The 16814-nt window shown below is 36.5% G+C and overlaps 1 protein-coding gene across 1 annotated transcript in view; it reads left to right on the forward strand.

Moving 5' to 3' along the window:
- LOC114048438 overlaps window positions 1-16814 on the forward strand; it is a 56279-nt gene that overhangs the window by 38433 nt on the left and 1032 nt on the right. The window contains exons 8-13 of the mRNA XM_027869333.1: window positions 5876-5961; window positions 6093-6219; window positions 10342-10541; window positions 12150-12425; window positions 13263-13466; window positions 15206-15346. Of these exons, the coding sequence (XP_027725134.1) occupies window positions 5876-5961; window positions 6093-6219; window positions 10342-10541; window positions 12150-12425; window positions 13263-13466; window positions 15206-15346 (1034 nt within the window). The remainder of the gene's footprint in view (window positions 1-5875; window positions 5962-6092; window positions 6220-10341; window positions 10542-12149; window positions 12426-13262; window positions 13467-15205; window positions 15347-16814) is intronic.

The following is a 16814-nucleotide window of genomic DNA, read 5'->3' on the forward strand; positions in this document are numbered from 1 at the left end:
GGAATACTCCCCCCACCCAAAAAAAAAAGAGCTGAAAAATGGAAAGTAACAGGAGGAGCTTGGGAAGAGACTTGATAAGAAAGCATGGGGGAAAAGTTGGAGAAATCTCTGAGCAGTGCAGCCAGATGAGAAATGAGGAGGTGTTCTGAGTTTAGCTCCCTTCTTAAATGGAGGCTTGGGAGTTTGTGGCTCTACTCTCTAGTCAGAAGGACAGAGGGTGGTGATGAAGTGATGTCCTAAGGCTGATGGGATTTTGCAAAATGGTGATGTTGTCCCAGTAACAAGAAGGTCAGAGGAAATATAAGGAGAGGAGTGTGAGAGAGTAGCACAGATGGAGAAGAGTTTCTTTTCTTTTTTTAAGATTTTTTTTTAATTAGAAGAGAAACTTGAGAAAATTTTTAGCTGGAAGGACAAGTAGCCAGTAGGGAGGGAGATACTGAATTTACAAAAGAGAAAGAACAACTGACAAATGAGGTATCATGGTTCAGTGGAAAGAACATGGGGGTTTAGCAGCAGAGGCTGGATTTGAGTGTGGGTTCAGCCACTTACGGTGTGACACCTTCCCCAGTCTGTGTAGTGTCTTTAGGTCTCCCTTTCCTTATATGTAAAATAAGGATAAAATATTTAACTTGTCTAGTGGGTGGAGCATTGGACTTGGGAGTCAGGAAGTCCTGCCTCAAATGTTCTAAATTAAGTGACTCTGGGCAAGTCACACCCAGCCTCTCCCTCTGTAGAATGGAGGCAGGAGTAATAGTAATGCCTGTATCCCAGGGTTGTTGTGAGGATCAAATAGGATAACATTTGAAAAGTTCTTTGCAAATTTGAACTTAAAATGCTATATAATGTTAGCTATTATTATTGTTGTTATCGTCATCATCTGCCTTGGAGGATTATTGTGAGAATCCAAGGAAGTCGTGCATATCAAACAGTAAATAAATATGAACTATTTTTATGGAACAAGGTTTATTATTTGAGAGATGGATGGAATCAGGAGTATGGATGGAGGGAGAAGCTTTGCAATAGAAGACTGGCTACTTCAGAGAAAGGATGGTTGAAGATAGAGAAATTTTGAAATAAATAGAAGAAATGAAGAAATCTAGGTGATTCTTGATCTCAGTAAAATAGGAAGTGAAATCATCGGCTGAATATAAGGGAAGGGGGAACAAACAGTTCTCAAAATAAGAGTTGCAAACTATTAACACGCATATGAAAGAGTGTTCCAGATCATTAATAATTGCAGAAATGCAAATCAGAGCAACTCTGAGGTTTTACCCTGTACACAGGAAAGTGGCAAAGATAGCAGAAAATGAAAATAAATGAATTAAGTGCTTACTTTGTGCCAGGGCCTGTTTTAAGTGCTGGGAATGCAAATGCAAAAACGAGACAGTTTCTTCCCTTAAGGAACTTATATGCAGATAGAGGAGATAAAACATGTTGGAGAATGGGCAGGGAAGGAAGCTTTATTTTGTAGGGTCAGTGGAATCATTTGAACTTAAGGGCAGATGATTGACATGTCCTTTCTAGAAGTAATGATATTATTGGGAGTGGTAGTTATTTTTTTTCTGTTGTTCTTAAAGTAACCTGGCATAGGTGACTTTCAGCATGGCCCTTACATTGTATCATCTTTCTGAAGAAAGCAAGATGATAGAATTACATCTATAATGATGTGTTAGTAGTAGTGATCAAGGAGATGATGCCCTATGGCATAGGCTCACCTGTGAGTCTATGCCTTATTATCATGTCCAGAGCACTAGGTAGAACAGGGATAAAATACTTAACAGCAGAAAGGCAAGATGGCCCAGGTTAGGTGGGGAGTGAAACATCATACAGTGTTGGGTAGGTAAGACATGGACAAAAGCTGAATGTATTAACTATCCCAGGAATTAGAGGCATAATTTCTGAAGGTCCATTTCAGATAAGGCGAAGTGGGGCAACATCAGGGAAGATTGATTGTTAAATGGTCTGAATGGCTGGCTGGATAAGAATAATCAATATTAGAGGGATTATGGAAAGGCAAGCATGATAATTTCACTGTTGGTCAAGCTGTGAATTGGTCCAACCATTCCAGAAATCCAGTAGGAATATTACACACACACACACACACACACACACACACACACACACACACACGCACACATGTTGTTCAGTCGTGTTCAATTTTCGTGACCCCATTTGGGGTTTTCTTGGCAGAGATACTAAAGTGGTTCACCATTTCCTTCTCCAGTTCATTTTACAGATGAGGTACTGAGGGAAACAGGGTTAAGTGACTTGCCCAGCATCACACGGCTAGGAAGTGTCTAAGAATAAATTTGAACTCAGAAAGATGAGTCTTCCTGACTCCTGGCCCAGCACTCTTATTTCCACCGTACCACCTACATGCATTCTCGTTCTTGTTCTCTCTCTATCCCTCTCTCTCCTTCTTTCTCTCTCTCTCTCTCTCATTTTCTCTGTCTCTATCTCTCTCATTTGCTCTCTCTGTCTCTTTCTTCTTCTCCCTCTCTCCTTCTCCCTGTCTTTTCCCTTCCCCCCCTCCCCTTCCCCCTCCACGTGTGTGTGTACACGTACACATATCCATATTCATGAGACTAAAATTAAATGCCTATAACCTCAAAGGTAGGAAGAATGGTTTTATCCGTATACACTAAAATATTCATAGTACACTTTTTGTAATAGCAAAGAACTGGAAACCAAGTAGATTGACGAATAGTTAAGCAAATTGTGGTACATGAATATAATAGACTATTATTGCACCATAAAACATGATGAATATAAAGAGTATAAAGATGCATGAGAAGACATGAATTGATACGAAGTGAAGAAGTGGGAAAAACAATATATTACACTGTGACTGCAACAATGTAAATGGAAAGACCAAATAAAAATGGAAACTAAATACTATGTATTTATCATGAACCAAGCTTGATCTAAACGAGAAATAAGAAAGTCTCTCCCTTTACAGAGGTGAAGACTATGGGTGTGGAATTTTGCATGTTCTTCTGACTTGGTTAATATTTTGGTTGGTTTTGCTAAACTGCTTTTTCTTTTATATTATTTGTTACTAAGCATAGTTCTTTGGGTAGGTGGGAGAGGAGAGAGATATTTGGATAGAAAGGTGATATAAAAATTTACTGATACCAGTAAATTTAAAAAAATAAATAAAGACAAGGAGAGCTGGAGGAAAGGGAAACAATTTCCCAGTAGTCATTTTGAGATTGACTGCAACAAAATAAAGGAAAACAACAATGAAAGATTTAAAAACTCTAATCAATGCAATGATCTGTTGTAATTTTAGAGGACTGGTGGTGAAGCTTCTTCCCTCCTGCTGGTAGAGGGTTATAGGTGTTTTTCCTCTCTGTACTTATTTATTACAAAAGAGCTAGGAGGAGAAGATGAGTTATTGAGAAGTGACAGTGAAATTTAAAAAAACAATAAAACACTGAAAGAAAAATTGTTTGGGGCAGTGGGATGAGGAGTCAACAAGAGGTGGGTCAAAGTATTACAAAGTAGTAATGAGGGCCTTCAGTAATAAAGTTCTTATTTATCAACTAAGTAAGTGCATCAGCATTGGGCAGTTCTGTGGAACCTTTTTCTGAGTCCATGTGTCATTTTTTATTGTTGTTGTTGGTTTTTTTGTTTGTTTGTTTGTTTTTGTTTTTAGGCAATTGGGGTTAAGTGACTTGCCCAGGGTCACACAGCTAGTAAGTGTCTAGTGTTTGGTCTGAGGCTGGATTTGAACTCAGGTCCTCCTGACTTCAGGGCTGGTGTTCTATCCGCTGTGCCACCTAGCTGCCCCCGTGTGTCATTTTTTAAAAACAAGTCTTAATAATGCTTTAAATTCAGACTCAGCAAACGTTTCTTCAGCACTCTACTATGTGCAAGGCATTAGTGATACAAAGACAAAAAAATTTAAGTCCTTTTCCTTATATTTCTAAATTTATATGGACTTTGACAAAGCTACTTGTCTCACCTGCATTAAAGGTGAGGTTTGTGTCTGTTTAGATTAATAATTCAAAATTACAAAATGCATTTCCTGGCTGTTTAAATGTTTGGAAGTATAAAATTCAGGAGTTACTGTTGATAGAGGTCAGTTTCTCTCAGGTAGCATTTTAGTAAATCATACCTAGAGTGTCTGCTGAGTAATACTGAAGTGTATTTATTTATGAACTTCTGTGGAGAGTCCTTCCAAAACCAGCTAAATACCTGCTCAGACTCTAGCTTCTTGGACCCACCTGTTCACTCTATTTACTTGGTGAGTTTTATCACTATCCTGTCCTGGGAAAGAAGGCAAATTTATAGGGACCTTAAATGGAATCCTTTTCCTTCATAAGGTTATTATGTATGAGAAAGGCAGTAAGAACACAGTATTTGAGCCTCCTTAGTAGTTTTCAGGCTCCTTGAATGAAAGGACTGTCTTATTTCATTCTTATATCCCTACTATTATTAAATAGTACATTGTACATGGTAACCAGTTAAGTGTTTATTGAATTTGTTGTATGTAACATAGGAAAGGTTGGAGAGGATAAACCACTGTTCTAAAAGAAAAATATATTGAGCAATGTCATCATTTAATGTAAGTGGAAACTGGATGTGTGGGCTTCTTTCTTTCTTGCTGATTCCTAACCTAAAGATCACAATCTTCTTGAGCAGTGTTTCTTAATGCAAACTGTACTGAAGATAAGCAAAACAAACAGCCCAGTTCTCTACTATAGACTGTACTTTGTCCTCTGGAACCTTAGGACGGTGTTTTGATGAAAGAGAGAGGAATAGGATGTAGTTTCCTAGGTTTTCAGATTTCAAAGAGATTGGTAGTTAAAAAAAAAATTGCTAGTCTCAGAATATCAGTGCAAACATGATATATACCCAGTGGACCAGCAATGATCTTGTTGGACTTCTTGGTGTTGATCTTCAACTGTATGTAATTTAAGAGCTTGAGTATGAGAACTGTAATAAAAACTCCAAAGAAGAATATCAGAGATTTGTTTATCTTTGGAGAAAATAATTGTTTGCTGCTTTCCTTGGTGTCTGCACCTAGTTGGATATTCCTTGTGAACTCAACTTATTGGTCCACATTATGGATAATGGTTTGTGTACTGGTTGTAGCTTATATTTCTTTTATCTCTTCTGTTAAATCACAGGAAAAGGGGACTCTTTGATCTGGATAATAAATAGATCATTATGTATCTGAATATTCCTATTCATTATGCTTTTAGAAAGAAAACGTAATTTGATTACCAAAATTTTAGCTGTTGTATTTCCAGAGTACTCAGCATTATCATTCAACAAACATTCGTTAAGCACTTGTAATATACAGCTGTCTGCTTATAAACCTACATTCTGGTTAACTAGAGTTTAGGATTTTTATGTCCCACTTCCTTTGCATGAAGATCCAGTTAAGATTCTTCAGGTGTGAAATTATGTTTTGTTTTTCATAACCACTTTTTCCAGGTTCTTGTCTCATAACTTTAGAAAATATGATGTAAAGGTGGCTCATGTGCCATTTAGATGTGCTTTTTTGACTTTCTGTCCCAGGGCTTTGCCATTGAATTGCAATATAGCAGAGAATGACAGTGCTGAACAGACACTAGGCTCAGAATTTGACTTGTAATGATAGTAAAGAAATGTGAACTTATCTTATTTTTCTGTCTTTCCTGAGCATAAGTCATGTACGGGGCTAAAGTGGTTGTTGAATGAAGTAATAGATTGAACTTATCTTTAGATGGCTGTAGCATTCATTTAGATGTCTTAAAGCTCAAAAAGCCTTTTTTGTTTTTTATTTAGCATTAAGATATCCTAAAAATTGCTATTAATTGAAATGTGTGAATGTGTTTAGAGGAAAAATATACATGAATAAAATACTTTATTTTCATTTGTGCAGTAACTTTGAAGAATTATTGGGGAAAGAGTATGATTATTCTAAAGGGAGTGAAGATAACTATGAGAGATACCAATATTCCCATAAAGGTAACAGTCTTGGAAATTTCACTTGTGTTTTCTGGGGTTTGGGAAGGTTATGTAGATTTTTGTTTTTGTTTTGTAAAACTCAGCAGTTGGCTTTTGACAGTCTTTTTTTAATGAGGTTCATTATTTTCCAGATGATGACCACAATAAAGACCATCAAAAAGAGAAGCTCTACCAGCAGTTTTACCAACAGATACAGAATGAATATGATAAAGAAAGGCCTTCAGATTGCACCATCGTTTCCATCAACAAAGATCAAAGGTAGGTGTATTTCCTTTTATTGAATCATATACAATCTTTTTGGGGGGGGTGGGGGCTTTTTGGTGAGGCAGTCGGGGTTAAGTGACTTGCCCAGGGTCACACAGCTAGTAAGTGTCATGTGTCTGAGGCTGGATTTGAACTCAGGTCCTCTTGACCCCAAGGCCAGAGCTCTATCTACTGCGCCACCTAGCTGCCCCATCATATTTACAATCTTTGAAGCAATGTGGTAGACTGGAAAGAGTGTTTAATCTGAGATTCATTTTCCAACTGTGCTACTTACTATCTTTGTGACCTTGCCCTAGTGATACTTGAACTTTCTGGACTTCATCAGGAAAGTGAAAATGAGTGGCTAGATGAGCTCATGTCATTCACAGCTCCAAATATAATTAAGCTGTCATTTGTGACTACATGATCTGGAAATGAATTCAATACTCCATCTCTTTTGAAGGTACAATTGAATATTAAGCAAGTAAATTGGTGAAATTTAAGAATCTTCCAGCAGTTTGTTGATATAAAGTCTTAAGAATTTTACTAAAAAATGACTTAACAGGTCTTGTATAAACGGATCTCCTTCCACCATTCCTGCTTCCTACTCTGTAACCCTAAGAATAGATTACATGTATAGAGCAACTTACAAAGAGCTTTGATCACTACTCCCCACCGCCATCCCCAAAGGAGGTAATATCCAGCATTATGTAGCACTTTAAGGTTTGCAAAGCACTTTACATGTTATCACAGTTGATCTTAAAGACCAACTTGTGAGATTGGTGCTTTTATTGTACCTGCTTTACAGATTGAAGAAACCAAAGCTCTTGGTTAAAGGATTTTGCCCCAGTTCACCCATTGTCTGAGGCAGGATTCAAGGTCTGGTATTTCTCGCTTTCAAGTTTAGTGCTCTATCCACTATGTCATCTGGCTGCTGATAGTAAAGAGTGTAAATGTTATTTCAGTTTTTTTTAGATAAAGAGTCTTGAGTCTCTGGGAGGCTAAAGAGCTTGCTAAATAAATAGTTAAACAGTTAGTAAATAGTAGGTCCAGGATTTGAACTTCAAGTCCAGTGTTTTTTTTCAGCATACATTTGTAAGGGTTGTTAATCTGGGGTTTATGATCTTTTTTTGGTTTCCTTTGTATTTTATTTTATGCATTTAAAAAGATTATTTGGAGAAGGGGTCCATAGGCTTTACTATGTAGTTAGGGGTTCATGACACAAAAAAGGTTAAGAACGTACTTTAGGCACTCTGTAAATCCTAAAAAGTTTCTATAAATGGTAAGTGATATCCATCTCTCATGCTTGCCTTTTCTGTGTAAGTAGATTTATTACTTACTTGTTTCTTCAATTTGACCCCTTTAAAGAATTCTACCTTACTTTCATAATAAGGTATTTTTTGAGAGGGCATTTTGAAAGCAAATTCATAACTCCATCTCACTTTGAACTTACTTGGTTGGATTATTTGCACTAAAGAGTACTCAAAGAGAATTGAAAGAGTATTGAGGGTAGGAGAGCACAATTTCCTGCACATTAGGGGATTATAGAATTTCATGTTTTAACTAGAAAAGTGAAGATGGTCTGGATTCATTTAACAATGCATTCTTAATGTTGAATTCAGATTCAGAGGCAGTGAAGAATCAGTGAGCATGATAGCTTAAGTGTTTCCCTAAAATTCAGTGTCTCTACTCCAGGCCCGTTTGCACCACTAATAACCCAGACTAGATTCATTGTGTTATTCTTAGAATAGATTAACTTCCTCAAAATTGGGAGGTGTTACACAATTTGACTTAAAGCAACCTTCACTGCTTTTAAAATTGAGACTCCAGCTGCTCCATCTAAGACAGCACTGATATTTTTGCTTCTTTCATATCTAAAGAAACAGACCTACTGGTATTTAATTCTAGTACTTTGTCAGGTATTGGAGAGGTGTGTTGGAGATTACTTTTCTTTTCCCTCTGTCTGGAGTGGCTTTTTAAAACAGCTCTTCAGATTTTATCTAGGTTTTGCCTGGTGTTTTGCAGTGCTGGCATTTTGCCATGGATTAAAACACTATGGTGAATGAGCTCTTCAGAGGCAGCTTAGGAAGTCCTCTGCCATTCTGCAGTTGGCTCCTGACTGTGGAAAATGATGCTATGTAAAATATTTTTTCATTTGTGGCAAAAACATTTAGACCTAAATAGAAATAAATTGGTCAGCTTGATTTTAATTAAACACACTCTAATTTTCATAGAATAAGAGCACAAATGAATTGTTTTCAGAGTAATTTTGTATAATTGGTAAGGATTATAGACATGAAGATTTCTTTTTCAGGTGGATTTTTATGAATTGTCCACCTTTTAAAGATTATTTTTATTGAAGCTTCTTTCAATTTTCTTTCAATTTTCAGGTATTAAGCATTTCTTTTTTCTCCCCCTCACCTCTTTATTCCCCCAACCTCCCTCATCCCTGGACAAAAAGTGAAGAGAAAACAAAATTCTTCTAACAAATATGTATAGTCAAGCACAACAAATTCCTCTATTCGCCATGTCCAAAAATTTGTCTCATTTTGCATATTTGTCCAATCGCCTTTCATCAGGAAATTAATCTACATTTTTATATTCCAGAATCGCATGGTTTCTGCATTGAGAAATCAGCTTTTGTGTCTCTTCTCAGTCAGAATATTAGGTTCAGCTATGCCCAAAGGGCAGTCAAACTATACATACACCCTTTGATCCAGAAATACCACTGCTAGGTCTGTATCTCAAAGAGATCATAAAAAAGGGAAAAGCACCTACTTCTACAAAAATACTTATAACAGCTCTTTTTGTGGTGGCGAAGAATTGGAAATTGAGGAAATGCCCATTAATTGGGGAATGGCTGAACAAGTTGTGTTATATGAATATACTGGAATACTATTGTACTATAAGAGATGATGAGGAGTATGATTTCAGAAAAACCTGGAAAGACTTGTATGAACTGATGCTGAGCGAAGAGAGCAGAACCAGGAGAACATTGTACACAGTAACAACAACATTATGTGATGGTCAACTATGATAGACTTAGCTCTTCTCAGCAATGCAATGATTCAAGACCATTCCAAAAGACTCATTATGGAAAATGCTATCCACATCCAGAGGAAGTACTATGGAGTCTGAATGCACATGGAAGCATACTATTTTCATTTTTGGGGAAGGGTTGCGCTGTGGTTTTTCCTTTTTGTTCTGTTTCCTTTTTCACAACATGACTAATGTGGAAATGTGGAATCAGAATGTGAAAACAGAATCATGTTTTGACATGATTGCACTTGTGTAACCTATATTGGATTGCTTGCCATCTTGGAGAGTGGGGAGGAAGGAAGGGAGGGAGAAAAATTTGGAACTCAAAATCTTATAAAAATGAATGTTGGAAACTATCTTTATATGTAATTGGAAAAAAATAAAATACTATTTACAAAAAAACTCATGAATATTAGGTTCAGAATGATGCTGTTAATTTTTCAGAAATGAATTATTTCTAGGTTACTAACTTCAGCAAATATTGGAATATCTTCAAAATTAGTCAGATAAGAGTCGGTTTTTTCCCTTAACATAAGTGTCATGTTGATCTTTTCAATTTTTCCTTTTCATTAGTACCTTTTAATTCTTTCTGAGATATCTGTAGTTACTTCAATATTTCCATTTTGGAAAGGGATAATAATGCACAATTATGTTTACATGATTATGCTTGACCCATGTGACCAAGTGACAATAGTCATAATCATGTTCTCTTTACATACCATTTTATGATTATAGAGCTCTTTACATACATTATCTCATGTTAGTATTAATAGCATGGCAAAAGAAAACATGACTTTAGCAGGCACATTTTCCCCTTAAAATGTCACTTAATAGTTGCAAACACTGAAGGATTCCAATACAAAACTCCGCTTTCAGAGCTTTCAAGTGTTTGCTGCCTGTGAGGAGGAAAAGGAACACAATGCCTCTCTGCCATCTGAAATAGCTTGAGGTTTAATGGCATGGGCTGCTTTGTAGAAGTTTGTTTTTATTTCATATTGCTGTAAATGAGAATAACTAAAAGGCAAACACATCAGCCACGGAATGATTCTTTGTTATGTTTGTTTTAAAATAACCTTGCTTTTTTTGTTTTTCTTTAAGGGACTATGCAGTAAGCATAGGTCATCGTTTGCAAGACCATGGCCTTGTAGTAGAAATGATTTATCTGACGTCGGAGGCGAGTCTCACCTGCGCACTCCAGGAAGTGAAAAATGACGGTTCTCCCTTTTGTATTCTTGTGGAACAATCCAATGTAGCGCTCTCCTCTTGTACTGTAATTTCACTTCATAAGTCTATCACAAGTAAGTTCAGCTTCTACTAGAAATGTTGCTTAAAATTGTCTCCATTTAAAAACACAGTTCCACATCATTTTCTTGTACTCTGGTACACTTTATTGAACCCTTTTAAACTTTCCATTTATCACTTCCATAAAGAAGCCAGATGAGATGATGTGAAGAGGAATCATAACTTTTTATGTGGCTCTCAATGAATTTAGGTTCTATACCTGGTTTCTTCTTCATAAATGGCTCCAAATGTCTAACCCATAATGACCTGTGTCAAATATTCCTTTCAGCTACATTTTAGAACTTAGCATTCTGACCCAAAGTTAAATAGCCTATTAAAATGGTCGCATTTGCTAATAATTTCATTTAGCTACTATTTGTTCTAGCCATCTTTGGTCGACTTACAAACTTCTTGCCTTCTTCACAGCACTCTTAACCAACTTAAATCTTAGTTCTCTCTGTCCGTCCTTTTATCAGTTCATGCTCCTCCTCCATCACCCCTGAATTATTTTAATCATCCCTAGTTGTAATGATTCATAGAAAAGGGTGGACTTTCTCCCTTTAATAGGTATACTTAGGAGTAGATACAGTTATATGTGCATATATTTATAGTTGATGTCATCCTCTCAGTCAGAAAAGCTTTTATTCTTGAGATGTATCCTTCTGAATGCAGGTGTGTCAAAGGATTCTGCTCTTTCTTATATTACTTTTTTGTCTGAAAACAATGATTTACATGTACATAAATCTTGCTTGTCATTTCTTCTGATTTCAGTTAGCTGGGGTGAAAATGTTTGAATGTAAAATTAGATTTGCATCTGAACAGAAGGTGTTAGACATGACATTCACCATAACAATAAGGAAATGATATAATACTTTATTTTGAAACTGACAGTATATCTGTGGTTGCTGCCCACATAGTCACGTCATAGACAAGCATTTCTGCCTATAAGCAGAAAATATAATATATTGATTCAAATAGAGGCTGTGTTTCTAATGTGAATTTTTTTAAAAGAAAAAACAAGTAGGTTTACACTGGAAAATAATTACCCTAAAATCCAATACTGTCATTGTGAACAGCAGCATAATTGCTGTGAAGTAGAAACTGTGGGCTGTGATGGAGGAGGAATGGGAAGGAAGAAGGAGCAGAAATAGGGGTACTTGTGGACTTGTCATTGTACAGATGCTACTGCTCCAAACATACAATAGGAAAGAAGTGATCCTTTTTTGGCCAAACTGATTCTTATCTCTTCCTGGCTCAGATCTGTGCTTTTCTGTTCTTGAGGCCACACACTGAACAAAGTGCTTTGCTCACAATGTCTCTGTGAGGGAGATAAAAAGTATTATTAGTCTTATTTTACAGATGAGGAAATGGAAGCCTGAAAATAGTAAGCACTTAGTAGACGTTTGTTGAATTGAGTTGACCTGTTTAGACTCCGAGAAGGAAATTGACTTGTCCATGGTCATGACTTTTAAGTGTCAAAGCCTAGGTTTGAATCTAGGCCTTCTGCCTCTAATGCTTTTGCCCTTTCTAATACTTCATGCTGCCTCGCTAATACTTCATAAATACTTCATAATGTAACCAACGGTATATGATTGATCAAGCTGGATATTTTTATTTTTCTCTAGTACATCGCCATATGCCCCTGGAGGATGCCTTGGCTCTAGTAGCTAAGGAATTTGGGACTATTTTGGCTGAGCGGGAACAGCAAGAAGGTGCTGGTATTTCACAAAAAGCTGCTGATCTGGTAGATGACTACTTAGAAAGGGACCTCTGTGAAAGCTACTCTGTGCCTCTGGGCATCAAACATCTCCTCTTCCTACTAAGTGAGGGAAAACATTTGTATCAGGAGGAGTTGAACACCATCAGTGACTACCTGAAGACCAGAAAAGAGGAATTGGAAGGTATTCATGTGTTTCCTTCCCCAAAACTGAAAAAATTTTAGTCTTTTAAGAAAAAACCCTGTTCTGAACAGAAAAAACCTTAGTATCATTAGGTAGTAAAAAAGAAGACACCTTTATGATGTAATAGTCTTTTTGGTTCAGACCTTTAGTCTTAAAACAAAGATTAACTTGAATAGGTAATTAAGGTAGAAATGTAACACTTTGTATTATCATTATGCCTACAGTATCACTTTAAGTTTAAAGTTTCCTTTATAAATTTGAATTTGAAATGACTTTTTATAAAAATAGCTCATATTTGTGTAATACCCTGTCTTACAAAGTTCTTTGTTCACCATACCTTAGTGAGATAGTAATGGCAATAATTATTTGGCAGGTGAGCAAACTGAAGCTTAAAGTCTAAGTAACATGCCTATTAGTGTCAAAGCAAAGATCTAGGTCTTTTGACTCAAATGTCAGTGTTCATTTTAGGTTCTCATTTGAGCTGCATATAATGAAACAATTAGAGAGCTTGAGCAGTTTATTCTAGTGTATTCTGTGTTTTTGTTATTAGATAAATCAGCAGAAGTGGCTGGTGAGCAACTCTTAATCTTGGTTCAGAGTAGATTGAGTCACAGTATTTTAAAGAGAATTATAAAGCTCACAACTCAGAAGAACTTGCTACTTGGCATTGAAACACTTTCAGATGTTCCATGACAGCTGTCAACTGCAGAATGATATTTAAAATAATATTCTTAAATTTCATGTAGCATCTCTAGAACAGCAAACATCTTATTATTTTCTGCTCAGTAGTGTTGGCCTGTAGTCTAGGTTCCTGCTGACCTTGATTTCTTTTCTCAGGTTTCGTTGAGACACCAGATACTTCTACTGCGGTTGTGAACGCTTTGATTGAAGCTAATTTGATGCCAAGATCTCATACTATGGGCAAACCACCTCCTCTTCTTCCAACCCCTTGTAGGAACTCCTTCCAGGGGCAGCCTCTCCTTCCTCCAGTTAAGCCTCCTTTATTAGGTGATAGGCCTGGAGGACTCCTTCCAACACCAGGTCAGTGTTGTCCTTTCCCCAGCAGTATTGCCTTATGATCACTCCACTTTTTTCTTTGGTTCTGGTAAATGTGCAGTCATTGAATTTTGCTGTATCTATGAAAAATAAAAATAAACTTACCTAAATTGGTAAATTCTATTTGACAAAAAAATTCACCTGGATGAGTCAGACTAAAGGGAAAAAGGTGAGACTCCTAAGCCATCTTAGCTGTCCTGTGAGTTCTCCCTTGGGAGAACAGAGCAGTCATGATACTTGCTTTATTCTCCATAATGTTTTTAACAAATGTGAAGTTGCCTGCAGTCCTAGCCCCTAGATAGGGAAGATTTGTACTTTTAATTAGGCTTCTGTGTTTGCCAGAAGCCTTCTGAATGAAGAGAGAACTTGTCTTATGAACTCTGGTCCCTTTCATGTCAAATTTGAGTTACCCCAGTTTTCCTCCAGGGTTAAGACTCTGAAGCTGATGGAGCTTAGTGGGAACAGATTCAGTGTATTGACAGTGATTCATACTCTCCCAACAGTTACCAGACCTTTCTAGCATTCTTGAGGCACAGTTTTTAATGCTGAGTTAAAATGAATTGTGTGCCTATTTTCATTCTATTGTTTTGCTATTTGGATTTGTGAGATGAAGTTAATATTTCATGAACACGTTTGAGTTATAAAAAATAATTGAAAATCTAAAGAAAGGTCAACACTAGAATTTAAATACTCTGTAATTAGTGAGGTTAGGGATGCTCATCTAGGGAGACAGGATACTTATAAAAAGCTAATTTATTACTTTGTATTCCATTGCCATCCCTTACAAATCCATTTCTATTTATGTATTGTAACTGTTCTTTAAGTTGATATCAGTAATTTTCTGTCTTTTTCTAGTGTAACATGATTCAAGAAAGGGAGCTGAAAGTTATTTCAGAATAAATGCTCTGCACTATAGATTATCTGTTTAGTTCTGTCACAGTGTTGAATCTTAAGCAAACAATTTTAATTTTATCTAGAAGTTTTTCCTGTGAGTACCACATTTATACCTAATTCAGTATTCTGAACAAGTCCAAGTAAAATAACGCATGTTACTTTACTCTTTTAGTTGTACACTTTAAATGACATATTCACCATTATTGTTGACGTCAGTCTTTATTGAGGGCATGTGGTTCTGTTTTAGGTATTGGATGTTTCTATTGTCTTTATTGGATACTTCAGCCTCATTTAGAGCTACCTAATATGGTTAGATGGAATTCTGTCAAAAAGAAATTTCTCATACCTTTGGATGTAAGATATAGTTATTAAGTGCTGGTTTTCAGTTACCTTATAAATAGAGAAACAGAATTAGTGACTCCGGGTCAGTAGTTGACTCCTTCGAATAGAGTGATTCAGGAGAAGGCAAATAAACTGTTAAGACAACAACAATGATGTCAAACTCAAATAGGGCCACCAAACCATATATAAAGATCTCTACAGGCTCATGTTGACTTAAAAAACCACATATTAACATTACCTATTTTCTATTGCATTTTTATTTATTTTTAAAATATTTACCAATTACATATAATCTAGTTTGGTCTGCCAGCTGGAGTAGAAGGCACTTTGCAGATCGTGGTCCTAAGTCTCTTTGAAAGAGTAATCTGGAGCAATGAGCCAGTTGGGTGTGCATTTTCAGAAAAGTCTGCTTTACTGAAAATCAGGAGACATTGTTCCTGATAAGAATATCTTATCAGTTTGTTGTTTTTTATTTCATATAAATCTAGGACATTCTGGGCCCAAGGGTAAACCTCCTCCCCTTCTAGCAGTACCCTCTAAAAGACCTGGCCTCCTGGGTTATGCACCACACCAGCCTGCAAAGCGTCCAATGATGTGGGAGAAACCAGCCCTTTTGCCAACACCAGTAGGTGAGTTGTGTTGCTAATGTTATGATTTATAGACGGTACAAAAATTCCTGGTACCAAAATGCTTTAATAACCATTTCCCAGTAAGCATACTCTACAGTTCTTCCTGTCTAGAAGTGTGTGTCATGGTTTTATAACACAAACCTTTCTCCTGACACTGCATTTTCATTTCAAGATTGGTTTCAAGTCTCCTGTTGAAGCAAAAAAGATACACTTCCTCTAATGCATAGGTAATTGTGGTTTTAGGATAAAAGTTACGTGCTTTAAAATAGTAGCAAGGAACAGAACATACAGTAATTATACTCACTACCTCCCTCTCTCTGTAATCAAAATAGTCTAAGATCATAGATTTAGAGCAGCTGGAAAGGACCCTTATGAGAACATTGAATCCAACCCCTTTGTTTTGCAGCTGAGTAAATTGAGGCTGAGAGAGAGTTTTATGTGACTTGCCCAGGGTCACTCAGATACTAAGTGTGTGAGGTAGGATTTGTTCTCCCACTTTTTGTGACTTCTGTGACCAGGGCTTTATTCACTGTGTCCCTTAGCTGTAGTTGACAAAGCTATCATCTCACTGACTTGTATAATATAGCCATGTTTCTAATATGCAGGAAGACTGGACTTTTTCTGTTAAATGTTGAGGAAAAAGATAGTTGAGAGCTGAAGTAGATTGAAGGAAGTAGCCTTGGTGGCCATTCAGTTCCTGATGACCATGGCATAGTGTCTTCATGGGGATAATATTTTCTGTCACTTGCCCATTGTGAGGATTGTTGGCATTGTTAGACATATGTCTAGAAGACTAATTGAAATAGTAGATTTTCAAATTGTTGTTTATATCAGGTTGTCACATATTTTCATCATATTCCTCTATGATGAAATTAAATGATAATAAAATGTTTTTTAAACATTTTCTCTCTCCCTCAAAAATTGCTGAATTTTCACCTTGTCCTGTGTCATTACTCTCACAATGTCCAGATTAGAATAGATAGCCTACAAGCAGACTTTTTGGTCCTTAGGTAAGCAGATAGAAGAGTTCAAGGCAATAAAAGGACTGCAGAAATTCAGAAGAAAATTTTTAAGAGTAGTTTGTGGAGGAGGTTGGTCTTGAAAGAAGTAAAGGATTTGGATTGGAGAGGGGAATATAGAGATATGGATATAGATTTTAAGTGACTTGTTGATGGTACAATTTATGTAGTTGGGTCTAGAGCCTGGGGTAGCCTGATTCCACATACTTTTGTCCTTGTGAAGCCATAGTGTTCCTCATGTTTATAAGACTACTTTAGACCCTTTGATGAAGAATACAAATAATGCATATGTGTTGTCATGCAGGCAGAACATAGAACATGGCTACTGCTTTTTAAAATCACAAACACACCCTAATTATCTAGTTTTTAAAACATTACTGAAATCCTTTGTGACAAAAAATTTTTTAAAAGAGAAAAATCAGTTCATCAAAATCAGCTCCACATATCTA

This window comes from Vombatus ursinus, unplaced genomic scaffold (assembly GCF_900497805.2).
Source record: "Vombatus ursinus unplaced genomic scaffold, bare-nosed wombat genome assembly UNPS02014793.1, whole genome shotgun sequence".
Classification (NCBI taxonomy): domain Eukaryota; kingdom Metazoa; phylum Chordata; class Mammalia; order Diprotodontia; family Vombatidae; genus Vombatus; species Vombatus ursinus.